The 25905-nt window shown below is 47.1% G+C and overlaps 1 protein-coding gene across 1 annotated transcript; it reads right to left on the bottom strand.

Moving 5' to 3' along the window:
- Positions 1-577: 577 nt before the first annotated feature.
- nlgn3b (neuroligin 3b) lies at positions 578-21617 on the bottom strand. The gene is made up of 7 exons (XM_088320782.1): positions 21413-21617; positions 13078-13719; positions 11147-11203; positions 8978-9127; positions 8063-8248; positions 5229-6018; positions 578-1654 (listed from the first exon to the last, which is right to left on the bottom strand). The coding sequence occupies exons 2-7, from the start codon at positions 13547-13549 to the stop codon at positions 907-909; spliced, it is 2403 nt and encodes an 800-aa protein (XP_088176908.1). The 5' UTR covers positions 13550-13719; positions 21413-21617; the 3' UTR covers positions 578-906.
- Positions 21618-25905: the final 4288 nt, after the last annotated feature.

Below are 25905 nucleotides of genomic sequence, written 5' to 3'. Positions count from 1 at the left end.
CTGTTAAACATTTCTGAAATCGCTCGCTAACGGCCTCGGACGACGACGGGCTTCCGGTCACTATTCGAACCCTCGTCTATCTGTCAGCTGTTGTCAGTCCGTCTGCGAACATCAGTTTACGCTAGGCAAGCTTTTTGACCCTGACTCACTCCTGTTTCGGCTCCCGTCTGTTTCGACCCGTTTTCTGATCTCGGCCACGTTTTTTGCTCTCCTGTCCCGTCTAATGACCTGTTGTTTCCTCTTCAGACACCGCCATCGCTACCACTTCTTCGTTCAGAGCGACCTGCTCCCCGCGACCAGCCATCACCGGATCGTGTGTGCAACCCTTTGCCTTCTTCCCAATAAAACTGAGAGAAACGTACGCCCGTGGGTCCTGTCTCTGTTCTGGTCCTGACAGAATTTTATGATTTTTAACTTTCTTATTTCATTTGCCTTCACCGTGTACTTTCTGTGACATTTATATCTCAAAGATTATCCATTATTTTGAAACACATAGTATAATCGTGACGAAAATGTCTGGGTTGACTTTTTCTGCTCTGGACTTTTTCGTGAGTTTATTTTTTACAGTATTTCCATCGTAGTATTTCTTGAGTATTTTTGTAATATGACGGCAGTTTTTGTAGGAGTAGTGAGTCGAACACGAATTCCCATGCTTCCAAGTAAACGCTGTGTTTGGTATTTGACATACAACTTCTTTTAAAAGTAACGGAAAGAGTTACTTTCCCTGGTAAATGTCCTATAGAGTAATCCGATTACAAACTCGAAGGAAATGCCCGACACCGATTTCGACAAAAGCGGAAAGTCGAAGCCGGCCGAGAAACGCTAGAAAACAACCACATTCTTTCCTATTGCACGGAAACTTCCCCATATACACGGTTTGCGTCTTTGAGTCTCAGCGAGGCGGAGTCAGACCCGGGTGGTGGAGTGGGTGCCGGGCAGGCCGGCAGAGCTGTAGCCGGCGGGGAAGGTGCTGTAGGGACTCATGTTGGAGATCCCCATCAGCGAGTTGGGGATGGTGGTGATGTTGTTGGGCGTCATCAAGGGGATATCCTCGGGGCTACGCCGCTGACTCGGGGCGTAGTCCACCCGGATAGGCTCGCCGAGGGCCCGGCAGCGCTCCCGGCTCTCCTCGGCGGCGTCGCCTTTGGCGTCTCCCCGAGGGCCGGCCGGCCGGGACCTCTCCTGCCGGCTTCGCTTGTCCTTGCGGTAATAGAGAGCGGCGAAGGCCAGGACGTTGAGGAAGAGCAGGGACGCCCCCACGGCGATGGTGACGCTCAGCTCGGTGGAGTAATCCCTGGGGTTGGGCATGATGAGGGGACCCATTTCCCGAGCGCCCCGGTCCAGGCCGGGAGAGGCCGGGGGCCAGCCGGTGCCGCCGGAGCGCTCGCCGGACGGCCGGGTGGGGTCGAGCGGCGTGACCTTGGTGGTGGTGGAGGAGTAGTGGAACATGTCGTGAAGGTTGTAGAGGTGAGGGACCAGGTGCTTCCAGAAGGCCACCTTGGTGGCCCGGTAGTGGTCTCGGACGCGAGGCTTGAGGCCGATGTGCAGGTAGAGCTGCTCGTAAGGGTCGTACTTGGACCAGGCCACCTCCTCGAAGCGGTTGGCCTTGGTGTGGATGAACTTGGTGTCTTGCGGCACCGGTTTGTTGGGATCCCTATGTGGACAAAGTCAAGATGGTATTTGCTACTAAATACCAGAGAAAACTATAGAATAACACTGGTAATAGAATAGAATAGAATAGAATAGAACGCCTTTACTGTCATTACACAAAGCCTAAATTCAATTCATTATGCACGCAAAAAACATGATTTGAAGTAACATAGAATTGAAAAAGGAACAGATTATAAAAGTATTGTAATGACCAGAGTCTGCTCCGTTGGCGCCAACAGCCGCAGAGGCTGATTGGCCGCTTCCTCTTTTTAAAAACCCCGCTTTCCTGTCAACGTTTGTCGGATCGTTTGTGAACCTCAACCTCATAATATCCTGCCAGATGTCTGATGTCAACAGGCCGCTGATTTACAGTTAATCCACAACACTTGTTGCTATTTGTTATTTGTATTGCTCAGTAGCCTAGATGGTAGTGTGCCCGCTTTGAGACTGGGAGGTCGCTGGTTCGCGCCTCGGCCGAGACATACCTAATTGGTATAATGGCGGCGCCCTCTGTTGGCTGCGGCTGCATCGACTCTCTACAACGGGTCAGGTGTATCGACATTTCGTTCTGTGTACATTGTTACAAAGAATGACAATACAAAGGAAATTATTATTATTATTATTATTATTGGCTCTTATTGAAAGGATGACCTATACATTACCTATACATTGATGCTTTTCTAAAGAAACCGCGCATATAGATTATTTCTTAAAATGTTTTTTTTCCCAACGCTACAGTTTATATATAGCTTTCGTGCTTGCCAATTAAATAACGAATAAATGACAGTAAGAGTTGAGACTGGTCTTAATTAGGCTCATTATTTCCTAGCCAAAACTCGTCCTTTAATCAGGCTAATGAAGTAGCGCGGGTTAAAAAGTCGAAAGTCTTTAAATAAATACGACCGAGACGAAGGAAATCTGACATGTGCCGGAGCCTCTAGGCAGGGCTGAGCGACCATCTTAGGTCGGGGGCCGCATTTGGTCGAAAACATTCGGGCATTTTCTTATTTATGGATAAATATACATTTTAGAGGGACTACTTTGCCATAAATACATTTCCCCTGTCACGACCAGCACACAGGGTAGACCCAATCGCGTCACGTTTTCTCACAATTTTATCGAAAGAAAGAGAAAGGGCGGCGCACGCGATCCGATGCTCGCCGGACGCGGGAAGCAAGTCGCTCTCGCACTCGGACTGTAATCCCAACACGGAAAATGGATCTCCCGTAGCGAGGGACGGAAAGACCGGTCGGTAGCCGGGACTGAAGAGTAGACGTACTCTGGATCAAAAATGGGTCGTAAGCCGGGAAGGGAGAGCAGACGTGGTCGTAGCCGCAGACAAACGGGAGCAAAAACAGGACAGGCGGGAATCAGGGTCGATAAAGGCTTGCCTCGCATAAACAGAGGTTCGCAGACGGACTGACGACGGTGGAATGACAGGACTGAGTTTAAGTAGGGAGAGGGAGTCGATCAGAGCCGCCGGCGTTCGGCGCCAAATGAGCCTTGCGCCCGCTCACTTGTCACATCGGTAATCGTGACATCTCCTGAGCCCTTCCAGTCCTAGACTCTGCCAAACAAGCAGGAACCTCAAACGACTCACAAAGCAACACACCGATGCACGCGAGGGTACGCCAGTGCTCACGGGCAAAGTTGTTTTCTTCTTCTACAGGAAGTGACCAGACTCTACAGCTGTATTTTCAAGATTCAAACCCCCGAGTGCTCATATTTAATCCGAAAATTAATGATTTCAATATGTGTCCTCACGATTCATGCTAGATTTATTTTGTTGCATGTCTGGGGGGAATTTGCCTATCGATTGGAGAACTTTATTTTGAAAAGCGTCAATGGGAAATTCAACAGGTCACAGGAACCAACTCCATTGACCAATGACATCAGTGCATTTAAAAAGGCAGGCGCAAACATCTGCAATATCTCTTTATAGCCAGGGCTAGAGGGTTCGCTGGCCTGGATCGCCCTAGCTGGCCTTTGCCCTGGGACAATGGGGACAAAGGAGTCAAAGAAAGACATTTCTTGGCCTCCCCCTGACAACACGGTACCTATTGTTCAGTAGAAGCATGAGCGAGTTTCTTTTGTCAAAAGGTTTCCTTTGTTTTATTGATTTGAATGTTTTTGCCCTGTAAATAAATCTTAGTTTGTTAGAAACCATGTTGTATTATTTTTGTGTGTATCTTTTCCTTTGGATTGATCAATCATTCCTAATATCTATGATCCGCAAAATGTATCATTTCAAAAGCTAAAATACAATATGTTTTGAGAAATTTCTCCTTCTAAATCGAATACTCGAGACAGATAAGGCTATTTTGGACAAATTCTGGTGCGGTGGATCTCTAGCCCCATCTACTGGGTGATTTGCTCACCAGCATATTCGATTCTAAACCAAATAAATCCAAATTTAAAGCAATTCCTCCCCACAACATACAGACGTGTACACGTATTTCTTTTTATATTTCTTTTTATTAAAATTAGTCTCGGCATTCAAGTTAAAAAATATATATTTATGTTGAAGATGTATTGTTGTACTCTTTCTGCAGTATTTTTGTGGTCTTTAAGTAGTATTTTTGAAATATTTCTATATTAGTATTTTCGTAATAACATGTTTGTAGTATTTTGTACTATTTCTGAAGTAGTTCTGTAGTATTTTTCTGATATGTTTTTTTGTATTATTTTGTAGCCCTATCGTGTGTGTGATTTTGTAGGACAACTGTAGTGCTATTACTGTCGTAACCTTTTTTTTTGTGGTATTTCTGCAGTGTTTTTGTAATATTTTTGAAGTATTCTTGTAGTAAATTTGTAGTAGTATTTCTGTAGAAATATATTTGTAGTATTTCTGTAGATTTTTTTTTTCAGAATAAAAGCAAACTAATATATTAAGTCCCTGTTTTAGCACTGAATATGATATTGGGTTTGCTGGTAAACTTGTAGTATTTCTAGAGGATTATTTTTGTAGAGATTCTGCACTATATTTGTAGTATTTTTCTTGGTATTTTTGTAACATGCTTGTAGTATTCTGTAGTGTTACTGAAGACGTTTTTCTATAGTTTTTCTGTAGTGGTATTTCTATAGAAGTATGTTTGTAGTATTTCTGTACAATCTTGTTTTTTTCCGAATAAACGCATAATAGATTAAGTCTATGTATTAAGCACTAAATGTGATATTTAGTTTGGGTAGTAAATATGTTGTACATCTGTGGTAGTGTTTTTGTAATATTTTTGCAGTATTTTTGTAGTATTTCTGCATCATTTCTGTCGTATTTTGGGGGGATTTTTGTCATATTTCTGTCGTTTTTCCGTATTATTTTGTAGCCCTATAGTATATGTGATTTTGTAGTATTTATGTAGTACTATTATTCTAGTATTTATTCACTGTTTTAGTATTTTTGCGGTATTTTGTAGTATTTTTGTAGATATATATTTTTTTTCCAGAACGAAAGCAAACTAATACTTTCGATCCCTAATTGTGATATTTGGTCCGGTAGTAAAGTATTTCCGTAGTAGCATTTTTGCGGAACTTCCGCAGTATTTGCGCGTAGCGCGGCAGGCGAGAACTATTGGACTCACCCGCTTTTGGCAAAGTTGGTCCAGTAAGTCATGACCACGGCGCTGAGCATGATGTCGTTCCTGGAGAAGTTGCAGGGAAAGAGATCGGTGGGGCCGACCATGGGGACCCCGAAAACATAGGGCACCTCGTCCCCGTGGGCCGAGTCGGACCAGACGGGCTTCATGAGGCTCTGGCAGTGGTGGTAGAAAGCGTAGAAGTAGGTGGGCGAGCCGTAGCGGGCGTGCAAGTCGGCCGTCACCACCGAGGGCTCCACCCATTGGTGGTCGGTGAACAGGGCCACCAGGGTCTTGCGCCTGGTCTCCGGGTTGTCCTTGTCGGCCCAATCGGTGTACATGAACTTGATGGTCTCCCTCAGCGTGTCCTTTCCCTCGGGGTAACCGTACAAACTGTCCACAAAGTCGGACACGGCAAAGTCAAAGTCGCTTCCCGACACGCCGTCTTCCGGGTCCATGGCGTTCTCCACGAAACGCAGACCTTCGCCCTGGTTGACGCCCAGCATGATATCGTAGTTGAGGAACTCGCCCTGCTCCATCAGGATCTCGGGATCGTCCGGGATGACGTCCCCGTCGATCACCGGCCCGAAAGCCACGCGGTACTGGGCGGGCTGGATGTCTTGCTCCACCAGCTCCTTTGCGCTTTTCTTCTGCAGGCAGCTGACCATGTCCACCGTGTCCAGCACGTTGCAGCCTACCCTCTCGGCCAGCATGCGGGTGTACTTGACCGGCTGGTAGTTCACGGCCCAGCTGGAGAGCGCGGAACCGCTTTGAATGATGGCTCTGTGGAATAAACCTGGGAACGCACAAGTCACCATTGAGAAATTCTCTCCGTTCCGAGTACTTCCTAAAACATGAATATTTTTTAAACTCTTTGCTTCCATAATGACGGGTGAGGCAAATCCTCGCCTGCCTCCCCTGACCGCATGTCACGAGCTTGTTTCTTTTGTCTACAGAATACCTATTATCACGATGGCTTCCGTGAGTACTTTTGAACCGTGCTTGGCTGGAGCGTTTGTTTATACTTGTTAAGCTTAGTTCAACTTTGGGTAAACCTACTGTGAGATTCCCGCAAGTTCTGTTTAACTCTAGTGCCTAGTTTGTCATTTTGCCTGCGTTTGATCCTGCTTGGTATTTTGGTATGGTCCGTTTGTTTTTGGACAACTTTGTTTTTTCCAATAAAGTGTGAGTACGTCTACGCGAAGGAGTCCTTACTTCCTGTTTCCTGCTCCGCTATGTGAAAAAAACTAGAGAAAAAAGAAACAAAAGAAAAAAATAAATGAGAAACTACTAAGAAAAAAGAGACCCAGGAAAAAAACTCCAGAAAAAAAGAAAGTAAAAAAACATAAATATATATATAAAAAAAAAGATGTTGTGTATCTTTTTTAAGGACAGTTAGCATTTATGAAATATATGTTGGGGGTTGCAAAGGGTCCCCAGGCTGTGGTTTGGACACCCATTATGAATTCTGCACAAGGGTGAAGGTGCTACTATTAAACTGGACCTCTTGTAAGTCAGACATCTTGTCCGCTCGCTGGCTTCTTTCAAACAGTTTTTCACCCCTGCCTTCTCGCTGGCTCAAAAGAACTGAGTTTCGGGTGCCGGGCCTCACTCTCGCAGCTCCGCACCGCCTCCTGGGAGGAGCCGCCACGGCAGCCGTTGCCTCACACACGTGAGATAACACCGCCCCCGACGCTCAGCTGCCCCTAGCTAATGCAATAACATGAATCACGGGATAGTATTCAGTTCACATGTTCTGACATCGTTTCATCATTTTCTGACATTGCAAGTCGTTACATTTGTGTGATATTTTGAGTTTGTGCGCCATTTCAGCGGAACAGTTTTATCATTGTACTCCAGCTGGAGAGAAAGGAAAAGGTGAGGGGGACGGAGACGTAAGGGGGGCAGGGGGTTCAACTCTTCGTCTGCCTGAAAGAACAATACCGTCCCAAAGTAGAGTCCTCTACACTGTACTGTCGACGGGGATACCGACGTACTTACCTTCGGTGCAGAGGGCATCGGATGAGTGGAATAAGCAGTGTATAGCTCCGCCCATTCCTATTGCTAAGCCAATCAAATTCCTCTGGGTGCTTTGAGTTTTTGGGTGCGTACAGTGTGTTCTGTGGGTTTTCGTCACAGTGTCACAACAGTGAACGTAGACTGTCGTTGTTAAGTTTCCATATGTACTGTAGTTGAGACTGTGCCCTATAACCCAGTACAGGGGTGTTAAGCGTGCGGCCCGCGGGCCGGATCAGGCCCGCCAAGGGTTGGAATCTGGCTGCGGGACTACGTCGAGAGGAGCGAAAGAGAAAATTGAGCTGCAGTTTTAAATAAGTCCACCAGATGTCACCAGAAACAGGCACCACTCCCAAATCAACTCTAATTGCGTTTCTCTCTCTCTCTTTTTCAGTTTTTCACTCTTTCTTTCTTTTTCTTTAATTCACCAGTCTGGCCCCTGCGATTATGCTTTTTCTATGATGTGGCCCCCACAGCTAAAATGAGTTTGACACCCCTGGTCTAGAGTCTTGTCGCAAGGCAACAACCTTAACATCCTTCATTTTTAGCAATTGAGGATTTGCAAAGGAAGAACGGCGCTCCCCTTGTGTTCATTTTAAAGACGTAGATAACGCATCGCGCTGTCGATTCCCGCGTTCGATTCCCGCGCTAAGGGGCGTGGTCAGAAAAGAACAGAAACGTGATTGGCCAATAGCCACACTGATCTAACGAAGAACATTGCGAAACAAGAGTCAGAATAAGGAAGAATTTGCCACATCAAGGTCAACAACTTTTTGCAATTCGAGACACTCATTTAAATAATAGTAAAAAAGAAAAGCCCCTACCTTCCGAATGGTGGGAAAGAGTCAGAAGGCTCACACAGGAAGCTCCGATCCCAGAGCCAAAAACCGTGACGCGACCCGGGTCCCCTCCGAAGTAGCCGATGTTCTTACTGATCCACCGGAGGGCTTGAATTTGATCCAGGAGTCCGTAGTTCCCCTTTGCCGCTTGATCTCCGGTACTGAGGAAGCCTGAGGCACAACACAATCGCCGGTTACGGCCGAACCTCGCCCAATCGGACCGCGACCGGGACGTACCGCGTGCTCACAAAAGGCAGTACAGGAGCGATAAAAGGAAAAGTAGGGGAAAGGAGAGCCAAAAAGGAAAGAAAGAGGAGAAAATAATTAAAAGGACAAAAAAAATGCAATTTTCTCTTTTTTTAACTTCCATTTTTTTTTTTTTTATTTGTTTAACTTTTTGTCATGGTTGCCATGGCGCCCAATTGGCCCTGCCCGCGTGGCGCCAGCTGCAGCGCGTTAAGAGATTCGCTTTCCGTCTATTTAAGCTCAGTGCTCTCACTCTTCTTTGTCAGCCCGCCAAAGAACTTCTGCCCCGCATGACGCGGGTTTCGACTCGGTCCTGTTCCCGTTGGTATATCCTGTCCGGTATTGTTCCCGTTTATTTTGTCCTGTTTAATTTCGGTTTCCAGTTTTCTTTTCGTCTATTTTCGTCCTGTTTATTATGCTCTCCAGTTTTCGTTCCCGTCTAGTTTCTCCTGTTTATTTTCGATACCCTGATTCATTATCTGTCCTGACTGTCTGTCCTGTCCTGACACTTGACACTAAACAAAAATACAATCCGATTTATGCAATACACTTCCACGGTCTCAGACTGGGGACCTTTGGCACGATAGGCGAATGTTCTAACCACCGCACTACATACGAATATATATATAATGCGAGGGTGCGGATTTTCCCCACCTAAAATTCCGATCCTGTAGTTGAGCGTGACGACCAGGACGTTCCCGTAGCTGGCCAGAACGCTCCCGTCCATCATGTTCCCCGTTCCTTCCATGTAGGAGCCCCCGTGGATGTAGACCATCACCGGTCGAGCTTCCGAGTCCCTGATATCTGCGACGGCCACACCAAAAGGGAGATGAGAAGGTTCAAAAAACAGATTGGAAATAGTCACAATATCAGTTCACACGTTTCATGGCCAAATTCAGGCACTATCGAGGACAGTTTTCACATTTTCCAGGACAGTACCTTCAAAAGAAGTTTTTTTTCCTCAGTCAACTTTAATAGCAGTTTGGGCTATTTCAAGCTTTTTCTATCTATGATCTATGTCCGTTTGTGTGGATGGGATGCTATAAACTGACGCTAATTCTGCCATTCTGCTTTAACAATGCACTTGCAGCTTCAATACGTCACACTTGTTTACAAAAACGGAAAGGTGTTACGTCGTAATGGAGTTCTGTCACGATTGCCATGGTGCCCAATTGGGCCCGCCCGTGCGGCGCGTTGAAAAATTGGCTTTCCGTCTATTTTAATCTCAGCACACCCGCGCTTTCTTTGTCAGCCCGTCGACGAACTTCCGCAAGACGTGGGTTTCGACTCCGACCTGTTCCGTTTGCTATTTCCTGTCCGGTGTTGCTCCCGTTTATATTGTCCCGTTGAATTTCAGTTTCCAGTTTTGTTTCCGTCTATTCTTGTCCTGTTTATCATTTTCTCCAGTTTGTCCTGCTTATTTTCGATATCCTGTTTATTATCTCTCCTGTCTGTCTCGTCCTGTCCGGTATCGACCCCATCTGTCCGATATCAACTCGGGCAATGGTACGGATCTCGTCGGCCTCTGGCTTCCTGTCATTCCACGCCAGACTGCCGCCTAACGCGCACGACTCCCCGTTTCCCGTAAAATAAAAGGCTTGCGTGAGAACGTCACGCGTTTGGGTCCTGATCCTGTTCCGGTTCATGACAAGATCAAAATGGAAGATAAAAAGAAAGAAAGTACCGTATGTATTAAAAGCAGAAAAATGAGCCAAGTTTGGACTCATTTTAATGATATTGATTTTTCTGAAGCAGAGTGCATTCGATCTTTTCCTTTGTTTTTTTCAAAACTTATTTTAAGTTATTGTTTGAGTGTTTTTTGGGGGATCCGTGTCTAAATAGGTTTCACTTGAATTGTAAATAGTTCCATATTCTTGCATTTTCTCATTTATGTATAGCACTGAAGTGTTAATATTTGTCATTTGTATTTTAAAGGGTTTTGTTGTCATGAACCAGAACTAAATCGGGACCCAAACGTGTGACGTTACTCACACAAGTCTTTTATTTGACGGGAAATGGGAGTCGTGCGCATTAGGCAGCGGTCTGGCCTGAAATGATAGGAAGCCAGAGACCGACGAGATCGATTCCGATTGCCCGATTTGATATCGGACGCACGGGGACGATACCGGACAGGACGGGACGGACAGGGTCGATAACGAAACAGGATATCGATAGGACGGAGTATAAACCCACGTCTTGCGGGGCAGAGGTTCATTGACAGACTGCCAAAAGGTGAGTGAGAGAGAATAGAGATAAAAAGAAAGAGAGAGTGAGAAAGAGAGAGTAAGAAAAAAAGAAAAAGAGTGAAAAGGGGGAGAGAGATGTAGAAAGAAAGACAAAAAGAGAAAATGAGGGAGAAAAGAAAAGAGGGCGCGCGAGAGAGAGAGAGAGAGAGAGAGAGAGAGAGAGAGAGAAAAATACAGCTCCAGTTGTTTTGCAAGTGGTGAGTGGCACCTGGCTTTGGCGCCATCAAGTGGACATATTCAAAACTGCAGTGAATTATTCTCTGGTGCCCTTTCGCCTTGCGTGGCTGATTCCGCTATCGGTACGTGCGTAAATGGGTAAAGTGTGAAGTGCATTGTAAAGCACTTTGAGGGCTCTTCAGTGACCGGATAAAATGCCATACAAATGCAGTCCATTGACCAAGAAGTTTCAGTTTTTGTATCAAAAACAAGGCAAGAATATCAATTTTCTAGTCATAAAGAAGTCCTGTTTTTACAAATGTTTCAAACGAGCGGTAACATCGGTTAGCGATTCGAGACTTTTTTTCCGGGACTTTTCTGAAGACGAATACGTGAAGAGAAAGAAAAAGCAGAAAACTACCTTCTGATATATGAGTCTCGGGAGAAAACGCTGCCCCTTTTTTCTTGTGTAGGCTTCCTGCAATTTACAAAAAGACAAGAAAATGGAAGTCGTTTAAGACGCTGCCCAGTCAAGTAAACAAAATGGAGATCATAAATCAATCCTTTTCAAAAGAGTACCGTATTTTCTGCACTAAAAGCCCCCTACAAATGGTCACTTATTATACATTTTTCACACATTTTGTATTTTGTTGATCTTTTCTTGTCATGGTGATACAAACATCACAGAATGAACAAAGGGTGTCACGGTTGCCACGGCGTCCAATTGGCCCCGCCCGTGTGGCGCCAGCTGCGGCTCATTAACAGATTGGCTTTCCGTCTTTTTAAGCTCAGCGCTCGCTCTCCCTTTGTCAGTCTGTCAACGAACCTCTGCCCCGCAAGACGTGGGTTCTGACTCGGTCCCGTTTCCATTTATTTAGTCCTGTTTAATTGCAGTATCCCGTTTGGTTTCTGTCTATTTTTGTCCTGTTTATTATTGTCTCCAGTTTTCAGTCCCGTCTCGTTTCTCCCGTTTATTTTTGATATCCCGATTCATTATCTATCCTGTCCGTCCCATCCTGTCCGGTATCGACCCCATCCGTCCGATATCAACTCGGGCGATCGGAATCGATCTCGTCGGTCTCTGGCGTCCTATCGTATCAGACCGCTGCCTAACGCGCACGACTCCCCATTACCCGTAAAATAAAAGGCTTGTGTGAGAAGGTCACGCGTTTGGGTCCCGATCGAGTTCCGGTTCACGACATGAAAGCATTTTTTTCGACAAGTCTGACCGTACCAAAGATTGTCTATTTACAAAAATAATGACGCTTCGCTCGACTAACGTGCCGCTATTGAAAAAAAAAAAGCAGAAAACGGCAACTCAATGGGGAGAAGATTGGAAATCGGATCCATGTATGACGCAATGATGCTTGAATTGTGTGGAGTTAAAGGTGAGAAAAGCTGGAGAGCGGGGGTCCCTCATTAAAGGCGGGCCGCTAGCCGTCAAGCGATGCTGTTGGTGGGCTGTTGCTAGGCAACCGTATCCCAGGGGCTCAAAGGCAGCCCGACAAAGCCCATACTGCTTGTTTTTTTCCTTCTGTTTTGCGGACACCCGCCCGAGCAGAATTCCTCATCTGTTTTCGAGCGCTACAAGCTCTATTTATCTCCTTTCCCGACCGCCTAGCTCATCTCGCTAACCTTCGGACCGGCAGGAAAGGAGCTACTTTCCCTTTCACTCGCTTAGTCCTCATTTCTGGTACTGTGACAGACTCCGCAAACAAATATTTTTGTACCGGTCGAACATTATTGAGTTAAAATTGAATCCCAAAATGTATTGTAGTATGTATAGTTAGGCAATGATATAAATAAGGGTACATTTATGACATTATTAGCCATTTTTACGAACACAATTTGATCTCATAATATTTTATTTGTATTGATAATATACAATTCAAACAAAAAACATCCGAGGAGCCGAAAGATTTGACTCTTCTCGGCGAGCCGAACCAAAAGAGCCAGATTTCTAAATAGAACCGTCCTCTTGGGTGCGATCGGTAGGGGGCGGTGACACTCCACAGGACAACCCATAATGACGAGCCAGCATAGGAGGCGTGTCTGCGGCCATTTTACGCACTTTGAAAAAAAAGATCGTTGCGTGGTCAGGCTGCCGAGAAACTTTGAGTATTTTCAAGCACTTCGGCCAAATTTCAAGCATTTTCAAGCACTCGATCCAAAATTCAAGCACTTCCCTGACCTGGAAAACCCGTTATTGAAATCCGAGCATTTTCAAGGATATCCGCGCATGGCCGTCACCGCCCGTCGAACGGATTGAAACGGAAGACTACGGGATAGGACGGCGGCAAAAGCCAAAGGCCAGAGCGGGATTCCCCCCGGCGGGTACGCCCGCCCACTCACCTTCCTGGGTCGGAGCGTAGATGTTGAGATACAAGCAGTCCTCGTTCTGATCCTGGATGTAGGAGGCCACCGTGTCCAGGTTGAAGGTGAACCAAATGGGCATCATGATCTCCGGCACGGTGCTGTGGATGTTCTGAGGGCATACGGGCATGAAGTGGGTGGCGTTCCTGATACCCGACCAGGCGGCGGCTTGATCCGGGGGCATGAAGCGCTTGTCTCCGAGGGGCGGGGCCGCGTAGGGGACCCCTAGGTACTGGTCCACGGGCCTGAGCACCTCACTGGGAACCGGCACTCGGAGACCCCTCAGCTTGCCCGACTGGGTGGTGACCGTGGGGTAGAACCTTTGGCTGGTGGCTTGGCTCCGTGACAAGCAGGAGCACAATATCCACCAGAAGAGGGCGCAGCGACTGACGGTGAGAGCCCCCTGCGGGCGAACTGGCGGCAGACGGGCTTTCCATTGACACGGCCGCATGCTTTACGGTATCCTCGGACGACTCCCGCGCGCTGCAGTTTCGGTTCAGGCCTTCGGTTCTCGCGCGTGGACCGGCTCTCCTTCGGATCGGAGGCTGGATGAATCCCAGTAGACCTCGGCCGGGTCGGGACCGGCGTCTCTTCTCATTTTGAATCGGAAGGAGCGCCCGTCTGAAACGACAAAGAGGACTGCTCGGGTGAAGAGGATCGCGTACGTGGCCGGAGTAGCCCAAAATTGCAATCGCGTAAAACACAAATCACGTGAAAGGCCCCCGGGTCATGTGTAGGCCTGGAGAGGGGTGGGCGCCACCAGGCTGTACTTGTTCAAGACACACCACAAAAAATGCTGCCTCTATGACCTTAATAGTCAAGGGATGCAACCAACCGTAACTAGAGACCTGGCGGAAACATTTGTTGGCCTGGAGAGGGATGGGCCTCACCAGGCTGTACTTGCCCATGACAGACCACAGGAAATGCTGCCCCTACGACCCGTGTGGTTAAGTGATCTAACCAACCAACCAAACATAACTAGAAACAGGGAGGAAACATGTTGGACTCAAGAGGGATGGGCGCCACCAGGTTGTACTTGCACAAGACACACCACGGAAAATAGTCTCCCCTATGATCCCGGTGGTCACTGGACCAATGTAACTTTTTTTCTCTCTCTCTCTCTCTCCCTCTCTCTCTCTCTCTCTCTTTGTTTTTTTTCTCTCTCTTTTCCATTCTTTCTTTTTTGCTCACTCTCTTTCATCATTTCTCTCCTTCTCTCTCTTTCGCTCTATCACTGTCTCTATTTCTCTCCTTTCTTACTTTTTTGCACTTTTCTCTATGGTTTTCTCTCGTTCTCTCCCTCATTAATCTCTCCTTCTTTTTTATCCCTTTTTTTCTCTTTCTATCTCTCTCTCTCTCTCTCCCCTCTCTTCATTATTTGTATCTCTTCCTCTCCCTCTCTCTCTCTCTCTTTCTCTCTCTCTGTCTCTCCCTTTTCTCCCTCTCTCTCTCTCGATTTCTCCCTCATCTCTATTTTAATCTCTATCTCGATCTCAAAGTAAAGTAAATGAAAGGAATCCCTCATTTTTTTCCATCAATCCACTCCAATTCAAATCATCTTCAGACTTTGGCATCCTCTTATGCGTATACAAAGGAAAAGGCACAAAATCCTGAATATGGCGCCGTGTTTTATAGCGGAGGAGGAATGCGCGCAAGGCCATCTGTTTGACGTCGGAGTCAGGCTGCAGAAGCGTATAGATAGAAGAGTGCTAAGCAGCAACACTCGTCTTCTATAAAAGAAGATTTGGAAGGGAGCGTGATTGAAACGGCTCGCTTCGAGAGGATGACTCCTTTGTTTTAACGACTCAAAGAGGCTAAATCTCACAAATCACTGGAGAAAGTGTTTGTGCTTCGCAACCAAGATGGAAGCAGATTCACAACAAAGGAAAATGGGACAGGCTTTCTACAACTTGTTCCTAGCAAAATTCAAGCACTTTTCAAACACTCTCAATTTTCCCAGGACCTTGAAAGGATGAAATCCAGCACTGATCAAATGAAATGAAATGAAATGATCTGCATTTCTCTAGCGCTTTTCAAGTCAATGACTTCCCAAAGCGCTTTACAATGTGCTTCACATTTCCCAATAGCGGCCGTGATCTGTGCAGCCATGTAAGGCGCTAACCTGCTTATTGGGGGTAATTGGGGGTTCAATGTCTTACCCAAGGACACTTCGACATGTAACACGGACAAGCTGGGATTCGAACTGGGATCCCTTAATCCTAAAACGATCGCTCTACCTCCTGAGCTACTGCCGCCCCAAATGAACCTTTTTTTGGAAGAATTGGATTCCTAAAATAAAGTCCTTATAATGCTGCTCGCACATACTTGGTGCTAGTTTTGAGCTGTTTCTGTCAGGACCAGAACGGAGACAAGACCCACTTGCGTTGCGTTTCTCACAAGTTTCATTGAAAGAAAGAGGAATGGCTGCGCCCACCGTCCGGTGTTCGCCGGGCGCGGGAAGCAAGTCGCTCGCACACTCGGATTGTCATCCGAACACGGAAGTGGGACTTCCGTAGCGAGCGATGGCGGCGTCGGGGACGGAAAATCGGGTCGAAAGCCGGGAGACGGGAGAGCAGACGTGATCTGGATCAAAAATGCCGGGAACAGACGGAAGCAAAAAAAACGGACAGGTGGGAGTCGGGGTCGAAAAAGGCTTGCCTAGTGTTAACTGAGGTTCGCAGACGGACTGACAAAAGGGAACAGACAGGAAGTGGGTACAAGTACTGATCGGGAGCCGATCAGAACCTGCGGCGGTTGGCGCCAAATGAGCTGACACAGCCGAGTCACATCAGTAATCATGACATGAAGCTCTGTGAATATATTCATTTCTATAACGTGTGTTTTGCAGTGGTCCCTGGCAAAACATATGAAATGACTTTATTATTGTACTGTTCTCAGCTCAGGGATGCTGCTGGAAATGTGAATTTCCCTTCGGGGATGAATAAAGTATCTATCTATCTATCTATCTAATCACGAAATAATTTTGGTGCATAACGTTTGATTATTATCGATATCTTCTTGGATGCGACCCGTAGAGGGCGCATCACATGATATCACGACCGAGAGCAGGCGTGTCGGCGTCGTTTTTGCCCCTTTTTTTCTATTCTTATTGACAGAGTAAGACTGCAATTGCAACAATTTCTATCAGTTTTGAGTATTTCACTTGAAACGACATTCGAAATCAAGCCTTTTCAAGGGTTTCAAGCACCCGTACAAACCCTGATGGAAAGTGTTGAGGGACCCGTGAAAAAATAAGTGTGCCGAACCGTCTGAAGCAGCAACCTTGCCCTCCGAAAGCCAGATAATGTTGTGTCCACGTAGAGGGTTAATGGAGGCTGGCGAGTGCTAAACGACTACTGGAAGCAAGTGAGCAAAATACTTCAATAAATGACTTGCTTGATGGAAATTGGAGAAACCCCTTCTTGTCAGATTGATTCGACGACTTCCGGCTGTGAAGGCAGCAGAGGAACACGTAACGCGTGCGCACTTATTAGCTACGTTCCCAAGAACTCTTCTTTTTTCATCTTTGAGGGGGTTTGTTCCTCCCCGAACAGGCAAAGGGGAACAAGTGACAAAAGCTCTTTGAACTCCGGTAAGGGTTTGAAAATCCCCGGCGTCTGCGACGTCCCCGCCTTTCTCATCACGACCTCCTGGCGGCCCCGACGGGGGAAAAAGAAACAAACCGGCTGGTTAAGCCGATCCAATCGATCGACGCGTTCTTCCTCCGGCACGGCGGGGAACGCCGGCGAGAAACTAAAGCCGTTTCGCAGGAAAAGCAGGGACATTTTGCACCCCCCCAAAGAGACGCTGATCCGCCAAAGACAGGCGCCATCCTTACCCCCCTGTTTGCCCACAATGCCGTGCAGAGTGTCACTTTCAGGGGCGTCATTGTTCCCTGTAAATTTGGCGGCCTTTATTAGGAGCTGTGATTGCCGACTTCAAATGAAACTCTCGTCACAAACGATGACAACATGTTCAAACCTACGGCCCGTAGGCAATGTTCCCTCTCAGCTGCGCGCAGAGTCCGGAGGGGTAAGAGTCTGCTTTTTTAAAAAAATATACTATTATTGTATTTTCTTTTTCACTAAGACAGTAAAATATAGAAAGACAAGTGCGGTGGGGGATGACCTCATGTGCGGTCCCTTCTCCAGGTTTCTTCATTTTCCTCATGCTGAGGTTTTTGAGTTTCTCCTTGCCCTCATGTAGGTTCTAGATCAGGGGATGTGCAGTGCAGGTGCATTGATACAGAGACTTGATCACACACAGGTGGATTTCGTTTATCATTGTTAGTCATTTAGATCAACATTGAAACATTCGGAGATCCTAATTGAATGTCTGGACAGAGTTTCTGCACTGAAAATAAAGGGGTTGAATCATTTTGAACCCCCGCTTTTTTGTTTTTTATTTGATAAAAAAGTTGAAAATATCCAATAAAGCGTGTTCCACTTTGTTTTGTCCCACGTCTTGTTGATTCGTCCCAAGAAATGACAGTTTGATATCTTGAAGTCTGAAATGTGGCAGAAGGTCACAGAGTTCAAGGGGGCCAAATAGTTTCGCAAGCCACTGTAAGTACATCGAAGGCTCTTGAAAACTTTTTGGTTTATGTCAGTTCAAAGGAGGTGGTGAGTAGAGTTACTTTTTTGGTACTTTATGGCTCAGGCGCTCAGGTTGCTTTCTTTAACTTCTTCTTCTTCTTCTTCTTTAATCGTTTCAAGCTAGATAAGGTTTGAACTCTTGGTGGCTTTGAGTACTTTGATGATCAAAAACCCCGTTGTGTTTTTCTTCTATGAAACCAAACGTCTTTTTCTTTTGCCAATAAATTGACATCGGCATCGACCCGACGGGAACAGCGTCGACGCCGAGTACAGGATAAACGTAGCGTCGTCGTTTGAAATTTCAAAATAAAACGGCGGGATATCATCGGGGGGCCTTCGCGAAAATCCTCAAACGACGGACTGGAGGAGTCGTTACCTCCGCGTTCAAAAGACGTCGTACGAATTCTTAAAAGGAGCAGCGTTTCCTTTTGAATGATACGGACGGCCGCTTCGAACTCGGAGTCTCATCCGGGGCCTTAAAGCTTGAGCCATTTTCCTCCGGGAGATCCAAACTGGGAAGGAGATAAAGGTACCGGGCGTCACGTTTACGAGACAGTAACTCCGCAAAACGGACGGTAAAGTCAACGGGGGGGGGGGGGGGGGGGGGGAATGTCAGGCTCGGGCGAGCGTGAGACTTTATGGCGGCGGGCCGCAGATGTTTATGCATCATTTGGGGACTTCGCCGAGACGGCGACTTGTAAAAATCACGGGGCAGACGTGATTCCTTTTAAAAGCTTTTGCCTAGTAAATTCTAATTATGGCTGACACACAAAGCGGCGCCTGTTTGGCACTGATGAAAAGGTGCCGTGAATGGCTTGAACGTACCGAGGACCCGTCCTGCCCCAGTGGAGAAATAAATGGAGAAACGGGTACCTGCAAATATATGCCTTAGGGGGACCATTTCCGGTGGTGTGTCTTGGGCAAGTACAGCCTGGTGGCGTCCGTCCCTCTCCAAGCCAACATGTTTCTACCCGGTCTCGAGTTATGGTTGGTTGGTTGGTTGGTTGATTGCATCCTTTTGACTATTAAGGTCGTAGAGGCACTAGAGTAATGGTTGGTTCGTCAGATCCCTTAACCGTTAAGCTCGTAGGGTACCATTTCCTGTAGTATGTCTTGGGCAAGAACAGCCTGGTGGTGCCCATCCCTCTCCAGGCCTGCACATGATTCCACCTGGGCTCTAGTTATGGTTGGTTGGATCCCTTAACCATTAAGGTTGTAGAGGCACTATTTCTTGTGGTGTCTCTTGGACAAGAACAGTCTGGTGGCGCCCATCCCTCTCCAGGCCAACAAATGTTTCCATCCTATCTCTCGTAATGGTTGGTTGGTCGTATCCCTTACCGTTAAGGTGGTAGGGGCACCATTTACCGTGGCATGTCTTGGGCCAGTACAGCCTGGCGGTGCCCATCCCTCTCCAGGCCTACACATGTTTCCACCTGGTCTCTAGTTATGCTTGGTTGGATCCCTTAACCATTAAGGTGGTAGGGGCACCATTTCCTGTGGTTTGTTTTGGGCAAGTACAGCCTGGTAGCGCCTACCAGCTCAGTAGCCTAGATGGTAGGGCGCCCGCTTTGAGACTGGGAGGTCGCTAGTTCGCGCCTCGGCCGAGTCATACCTAAGACTTATAACGTTGGTAAAATGGCGGCGCCCTCTGTTGGCTGCGGCTGCATCGGCTCGCTACAACGGGTCAGGTGTATCGACATTTCGTTCTTACAAAAGAATGACAATACAAAGGAAATTATTATTATTATTATTATTATCCCTCCCCAAGCCAACATATGTTTCCACCTGCCCTCAAACCAGGGATCAGCCGATGTGCTTACCACTGCACTACGGAATTAAATATGACAAAAACTAATAAATGGCAAAATTCACGACAAAAAACATGAAAAATAGAAGAAAAAGTAAAGACGATACACATGACCAAATAAATGATGAATAATTAACAATATAAGTACATGACAAAAGAAATGACAAAATACACTGAAATAAATGGCAAAACAAATACTAAAATGAATAACTGACAAAATAAAAAAAGAAAAACACGACAAAATTCTCGATACGAATCAGCTGTGCCCACTCATTTGGCGCCAACTGCTGCGGGTTCTGATCGCTCCCTGTCAGTATTTAAACCCAGTCCTGTCAATCCCCTGTTGTCAGTCGGTCTGCGAACCTCTGTTTTTATAGGACAAGCCTTTTTCGACCCTGACTCCCGCCTGTCCCATTTTTGCTCCCATTTGTCTACAGCTACGACCCGTTTTGTCCCCGACCACCTCTGCTCTCCCGTCCCGGCTTACGTCTTCTTTCTGACCCCGACCGCATTTTTGCTCTCGTGTCCCGGCTATCGACCCGTTCTTCCGTCCCTGACACCGCCATTGCCCGCTATGGAAGACCCACTTCTGTATTCGGATCACAATCCGATTGCCAGAGAGACTTGCTTCCCGCGTCCAGTGAGCATCGGATTGTGGGCGCTGCCCTTCCTCTTCCTATATCTCAATAAAATGGTGAGAAAACGTTACGCGAGACAAAATAAAAGACAAAAATACACAGATTGTCATGATTACTGATGCGGGGCACCTGAATCTGCTCCGTTTGCGCCAACAGCGGCGGATGCTGATTGGCTGCTTCCTCTTTTTTAAACCCCCGCCTTCTTGTCAACATTTGACGGATCGTCTGCGAACATACGCTACACGCAAGGCAAGCTTTTGTGACTCCTGACTCTATCCTGCCCCGTTTCCTGCCCGATACCTGTTGCCGACGTCTTTTCTGGACCCGTTTATGTTTTTGCTCCTCCGTCCCGGCCATCGACCTTTTTTTTTCTCGCTCTCGACACTGCCTTCGCTCGACACGGAAGTGCCACTTCCGCGTTCCTGCCATCTGGCACCCTTTGACCGACGATCATCGGCTCGTGGATACGAGCCCTTTCCTCCTTCTAAATAAAGCTGAATAAACGAACGCAATTGGGCCCCGTCTCCGTTCCTGGTCCGTGACACAGATAATATACAAACAAAAGACACGACGATGTAGCTATATAACAAAATAAGTGAGGAACTAAATGCCAAAATGGACGAATGAGAAAATACACGACAAAATAAACGCAAAATACACGAAAAATGACATGACAAAGTCGGTAAAAAACAAAATACATCACGACGACATAAATATTAAAATAACAAAACGGCATCACGGTTGTGTTGAGATATGACCATATTTATTGACATCCCCTCATTTCTGTCTATGATATTGCATCCCTCCATCCGTAACGAAGATTGTGATTCAATGTTTTGAAATAAATAGGAGCATTTTGGAGAAGCACGATAAGATCACGCAGCACAGGTGCCCTTGCAGTCATTGGACGTGTGAGGGTTCAGGATTCCTCAAACGCCCCCGGGATGGAGCCCGAAGCCATCCAAAACGGATCCTGGATCAGGGGGGGGGGGTCTACCTGCGTGGGTTGGGGGGAGGGCGATGCAGTTTTCATCAGCTCGTTTTTTTAATGAATGCAAAATCCTTGGAGGGGAAAACAAGCCACAGCCCCGAAATAGGAGGACGGGAACACGCTACAATCAATGCAGGCGGGAGTATACGTGGATAACCGTACGCTGCCTTTTCGGTATTTACCGCTTTGCAACAGCCGGGATGCAAAAAAAAAAAAAATAACAAAAGAGAATAAAGAAAGGCTATGCATGAAAGTGAGGAGGAGTCCGCTGGGGTGGACTCACCTGCCGGAATGGCCTTCTCCTTCTAGGCGCTCGCTCGGCGGACGTCCTCCATCCTTTTTTCCTCCTCCGCCGCAAAAGAGCGCTTTCCCTATCGGAGACACATCGGATCTTTCCTCACGTCACACGCACGGACGCGCGCGCCCGCCCGCTAGCCCGCGCCACTTCAGCACGGTGCGCGCCCCCGCCGCTCGGCGCGTTCGCGACTCCAAGGTCAGAAACGGCTTTCCGCGGAGCGCCCGTGCGCGGCGCGCATCTCGGTGGCCGCGCGTTGCTAGGCGACGGCCCCGGCGCATTACATTCGCTATGCGGCCTCGATAGAAACCGAGAGGAAAATCCCCATTTAGCAAGCATCACCTAGGCACGGGCGCAATCTCTTTTGGATTGCCAATTGGGTCTACCTATCGATACCGGGGGTCTCAAATATGAAAGTTAAGGGGACAGTGCGGATGATGTCCCCGCAAGACGATGCCGTGAGGAGCACGACGGCACAGTGGTTAGCCCGTGTGCGGCACAGTTCTGAGGCCACAACCGGCACAAAGGATAGACCCAATCGCGTAACTTTTCTCACAAATTTAGTGAGAAAGGCAGCGCCAGCGATCCGGTGCTCACCGGAAGCGGGAGGAAAGCCGCTCACGGGATCGGAACAAGTTCCGGGTCCGGAGATCGTGGTGTCGAGGACGGGAAAAAACAGGACGATCGCCACGGGGAGCAAAAGCGTGGTCTAGATCAAAAACAGGTCATACGGGGAGATCAGGAATGGACGAGTGGAAAAACGGGTGCAACGACAGGACTGGCGGGAGTCATGGTCAAATAGGCTTGCCTTGTAACAACTGTTTGCTGACGGACTGACAACCGGAGATGACAGGACTGGGCTTAAAAAAGGACAGGGAACCAATCAGGTAGCCTGCAGCGGCTAGCACCAAATGAGCAGGCACAGGTGATCTTAATCAATAATCATGACAGAACTTGCCTGTGTGGAGTTTACATGTTCTCCCCGTGCTTGCATGCGTTTCCTACGGGCATTTCGGTTTCCTGCCGCATTCCAAAATCGTGCACGTCAGGTTTATTGGCCGGTCCAAATTGTCCCTAGGTATGAAAGAGCGAGTGGATTGTCTGTCTCTGTGTGTCCTGCGATTGGCTGGCAACGAGTTCAGGGTGTCGCCTGCCCACTGCCCAAAGGCGGCTGAGATGGGCTCCAGCGGTCAAGATAATGGACGGATGGACGGGAGATGACGCTGTATTGTGTCATGCCACCGAATACCAGTGCTAAAAGCAGAACGGGAGAAGACAAATATGGAGACTCAAAGTGCCTGAAATGCACATTAGCATATACCTGAAGATACAAAAATAAATACAAAAAAGGACCCAAATGCGTGACGTTTCTTACACAAGCCTTTTATTTAACGGGAAAATGGGAGTCAGGCAGCAGTCTGCTGGGAATGACTGGAAGCTAGAGGTCGACGAGATCGATACCAATTGCCCGAGCAGACATATCCTCTCCTCTCCTCTCAAAAATGACTGTTTTGAGCCCAATCTAATAAAAATATACACATAAATGACTGTTTTGAGCTTAATCGAGCAAAAATATACACAGATATTGGGTTTGGATCAGGTCAATTGGATACACGATTGGTCGGTTGGTTGGTTGGTTGTGATTGAACCAGGTAACTTGGACAGTTGATTGGGTTTAGCTTTAGGGTTAGGGTTTGGGTTAGGGTTATGACTGTCATTTTGATGATGCCTGTGTGTCGTTTGTTGGTGCCCTTGAGACATCCATTTTGGCCTGGACATTCTTGAAGGGGGATAACCACATCTGTGGCCACTTTTCAAGGTCTGTTCATTTTCCTCATGCAGATTTTTGGGTTTTTCCTTTCTCTCATTTAGGGTTTACATCGGGGGATTGTGTCTTAATAGTCTGTAGTCTGTGCAGCCCTTTGAGCACACTTTGGTCACAGCATCTTCTGATCTAAAACCTACATGAGGGCAAGGAAAAAATCAAAAAACATAAAAAAATGAAGTCACCTAGAGAAAGGGGTCGCACATGAGGATGACCAGGCCGAGATGGATGTTGCAATACACGGACACTGTCAACATGAGATGTGTTCATTCCTAAACTATGTAGAGTAAATTGCTTTCAATGATATTGATTTAATACTGAATGTAATTGGCAAGCCTTGGGCGACCAAGAGGCTGAAAGGCACAGCGTCCTCTTCCCAGCCTGGAGACATGGCAAAACCAAACCATGATTCTCATTTTCCCTAACCTTTAGCTGAATGATTTGACAAAAAGAGATAGACTTGTCTGAGGAGGTTTCTTTTTTTTCATTTCCGCCCTATTTTTGTGTCTCCATTTTCTTTCCAGACTGATCAATCATGATTCATATCAAGGAACTGAAACATCGATCATTTAAAACTAAAATTCAAATATGTTTAGAGTATTGCTTCTTCACCATGAACGCGAGAGGCTAAGTCAAATCAATTAGCGTGGGTAATCGTGAGCCCTGACTACCGGCCGATGAGGTCACCACAAAACGAGCTTCTGAATTAAATCGATATCATTTCAAGCAATTTACTTGACAGCTATCGAATATAAGTGTGCTTTAAGTCTAGATTGAAACAGTTCCAATAAGTTCGCAAATAGAATCTCAGAGGGCAGAGGGTTCTTCAGCACAGGGGCCAGAACGAAGAACGCTCTCGAACCTGCGGATTTCTTCTTGGCTCTTGAGATCACTAATAGACCGTCATTTTCTGAGCGAAGCCAATGCAGGTGAGCCAAAAGTCAGGGTCGTGTGATCAAACTTTCTTGTCTAGTTAAAAGCCCAGTTGCAGCATTTTGGACCAGCTTAGGCTCTGGATTTTGGACTTTGGGAGACTGGAGAGTAGGGCTTGAATAATAATCTCAGCATCCGAAGGGGACAGCAAATAACTCATTTCTGCAACACTGCGAATGTGGAAAAGAAGCTGTTCTAGTAATACGGCAAGACCTCGGTTATCGCGGTTAATGGGGACCGAAACCACTCGCGATAAGTGAAAATCCGCGAAGTAGCGGCGCACCTTCAAAAAAAAAAAATCTCATCTCATCTCATTATCTGCACCACTTATCCTTATTAGGGTCCCAGGGGGGCTGGAGCCCATCCCAGCCATCTCTGGGCAGTGGGCGGGGGACACCCTGAACTGGTTGCCAGCCAGTCGCAGCTGCAAATCACATTAGTTCTCGCAGCTAGCTGCGTTCTTCATCGACGCACGAGCCGAGTGATCCGCCGCTAAGAGTCGCACAGCTGGGCGATTTTACGTCCGCCCGGGACGATCGGAGACAAATTCAGGGTTTTTACTTTTGCCGCACCGCGGGTGCCGTCCGGTCGCTCCTGCGAGCGAGCCCCTAACCCGTGGCGCGGGTACTTTTTACGCACGACACCGCGACAAGCCGAGCGTGTCGGGCTCCGGCCGACAGACAGACGGCCGCGGGAAAGGGGTAGCTGGGGGGGCCTGTGGGGTTAGGTGGGGGCGGTGAAGCGGAAGCCGCACCGAAACCGCGCGCCGGGAAACGAGAACGGCGCGCTGCGCTAGGGTCGTCGGCCGCAAAAAGTGAAAATCTGCAAAGTAGCGACGCCCCTTCAAATTTAACCATTACAGACCGCGAAGCTCCGAAGCCGCGAACGTCGAACCGCGAAGTAGCGAGGGCCCAGTGTATTCGAAAGCAAAATAAGAAAAGCCAAAAATGTAAAAAGAAAAAGAAAAGATTCCATGAAAAAAAGGCATCTAGAAGGGAATCACCTCTTGACTGGTGGGGAGCCGGCTCGTAAAGCCGTTTCGTACACGAACTACATGACGTTGTTGTTGCATTTTTCTGAGTATTATCCGTCGTAATTATTCTGCAATTGTTTTTAAATCATAGTGCTACTGTAGTGGTATTTCTGTAGTATTTATATAAAACATTTTTTAAGATCAGAATGAAGACAAAATAATATATTAGGTCCCTGGACGAGCTCGACTGGAAACGAGGGTTCGTACATTCCGGTCACGTGACGCTTCGCTCGAAGCCCGCCTTCATTTTTCGCGCCCACTCGCATTCAAACGTAAACTTCCAATCGACGCATTTCGTCCGTCGCCATTGCAGGTCACCCAGAAAACTGCAACTTGAATTTTTTGCCATTAAGCGATTCGTGGAAACCACAAAAAATCTCAACAAGACGACTTTTGGTGAGTTTGTTTGGAAACTCTTTCCCCTTTTAAGTGTGACGCGCTTGAACGAACGATGTTGCTCGGAGAAACGGCGGATAACGTTTCAAACGCATGTCAGATTTACTTTTAATATTCGTCGTCTCTGTAGATGATATTTGTCTAACGTCGTCGCTTATTTTGGTGCACATTTTTCAATTTCGACGTTAATGTCAGTGGCTTGGCGCAACAACTGGCCGCCATTTCATGACGCAGTTTTTCAGGCAATATGATAACGTTGCTCAGTAAACAGGGATGTGATTTTTCCGCTAATTC

This window comes from Urocampus carinirostris, chromosome 17 (assembly GCF_059441175.1).
Source record: "Urocampus carinirostris isolate Australia breed hairy pipefish chromosome 17, RoL_Ucar_1.0, whole genome shotgun sequence".
NCBI classification, from domain to species: domain Eukaryota; kingdom Metazoa; phylum Chordata; class Actinopteri; order Syngnathiformes; family Syngnathidae; genus Urocampus; species Urocampus carinirostris.
Note: the sequence above shows the minus strand (reverse complement) of the source record. Positions and strands in the feature narration are given on the sequence as shown.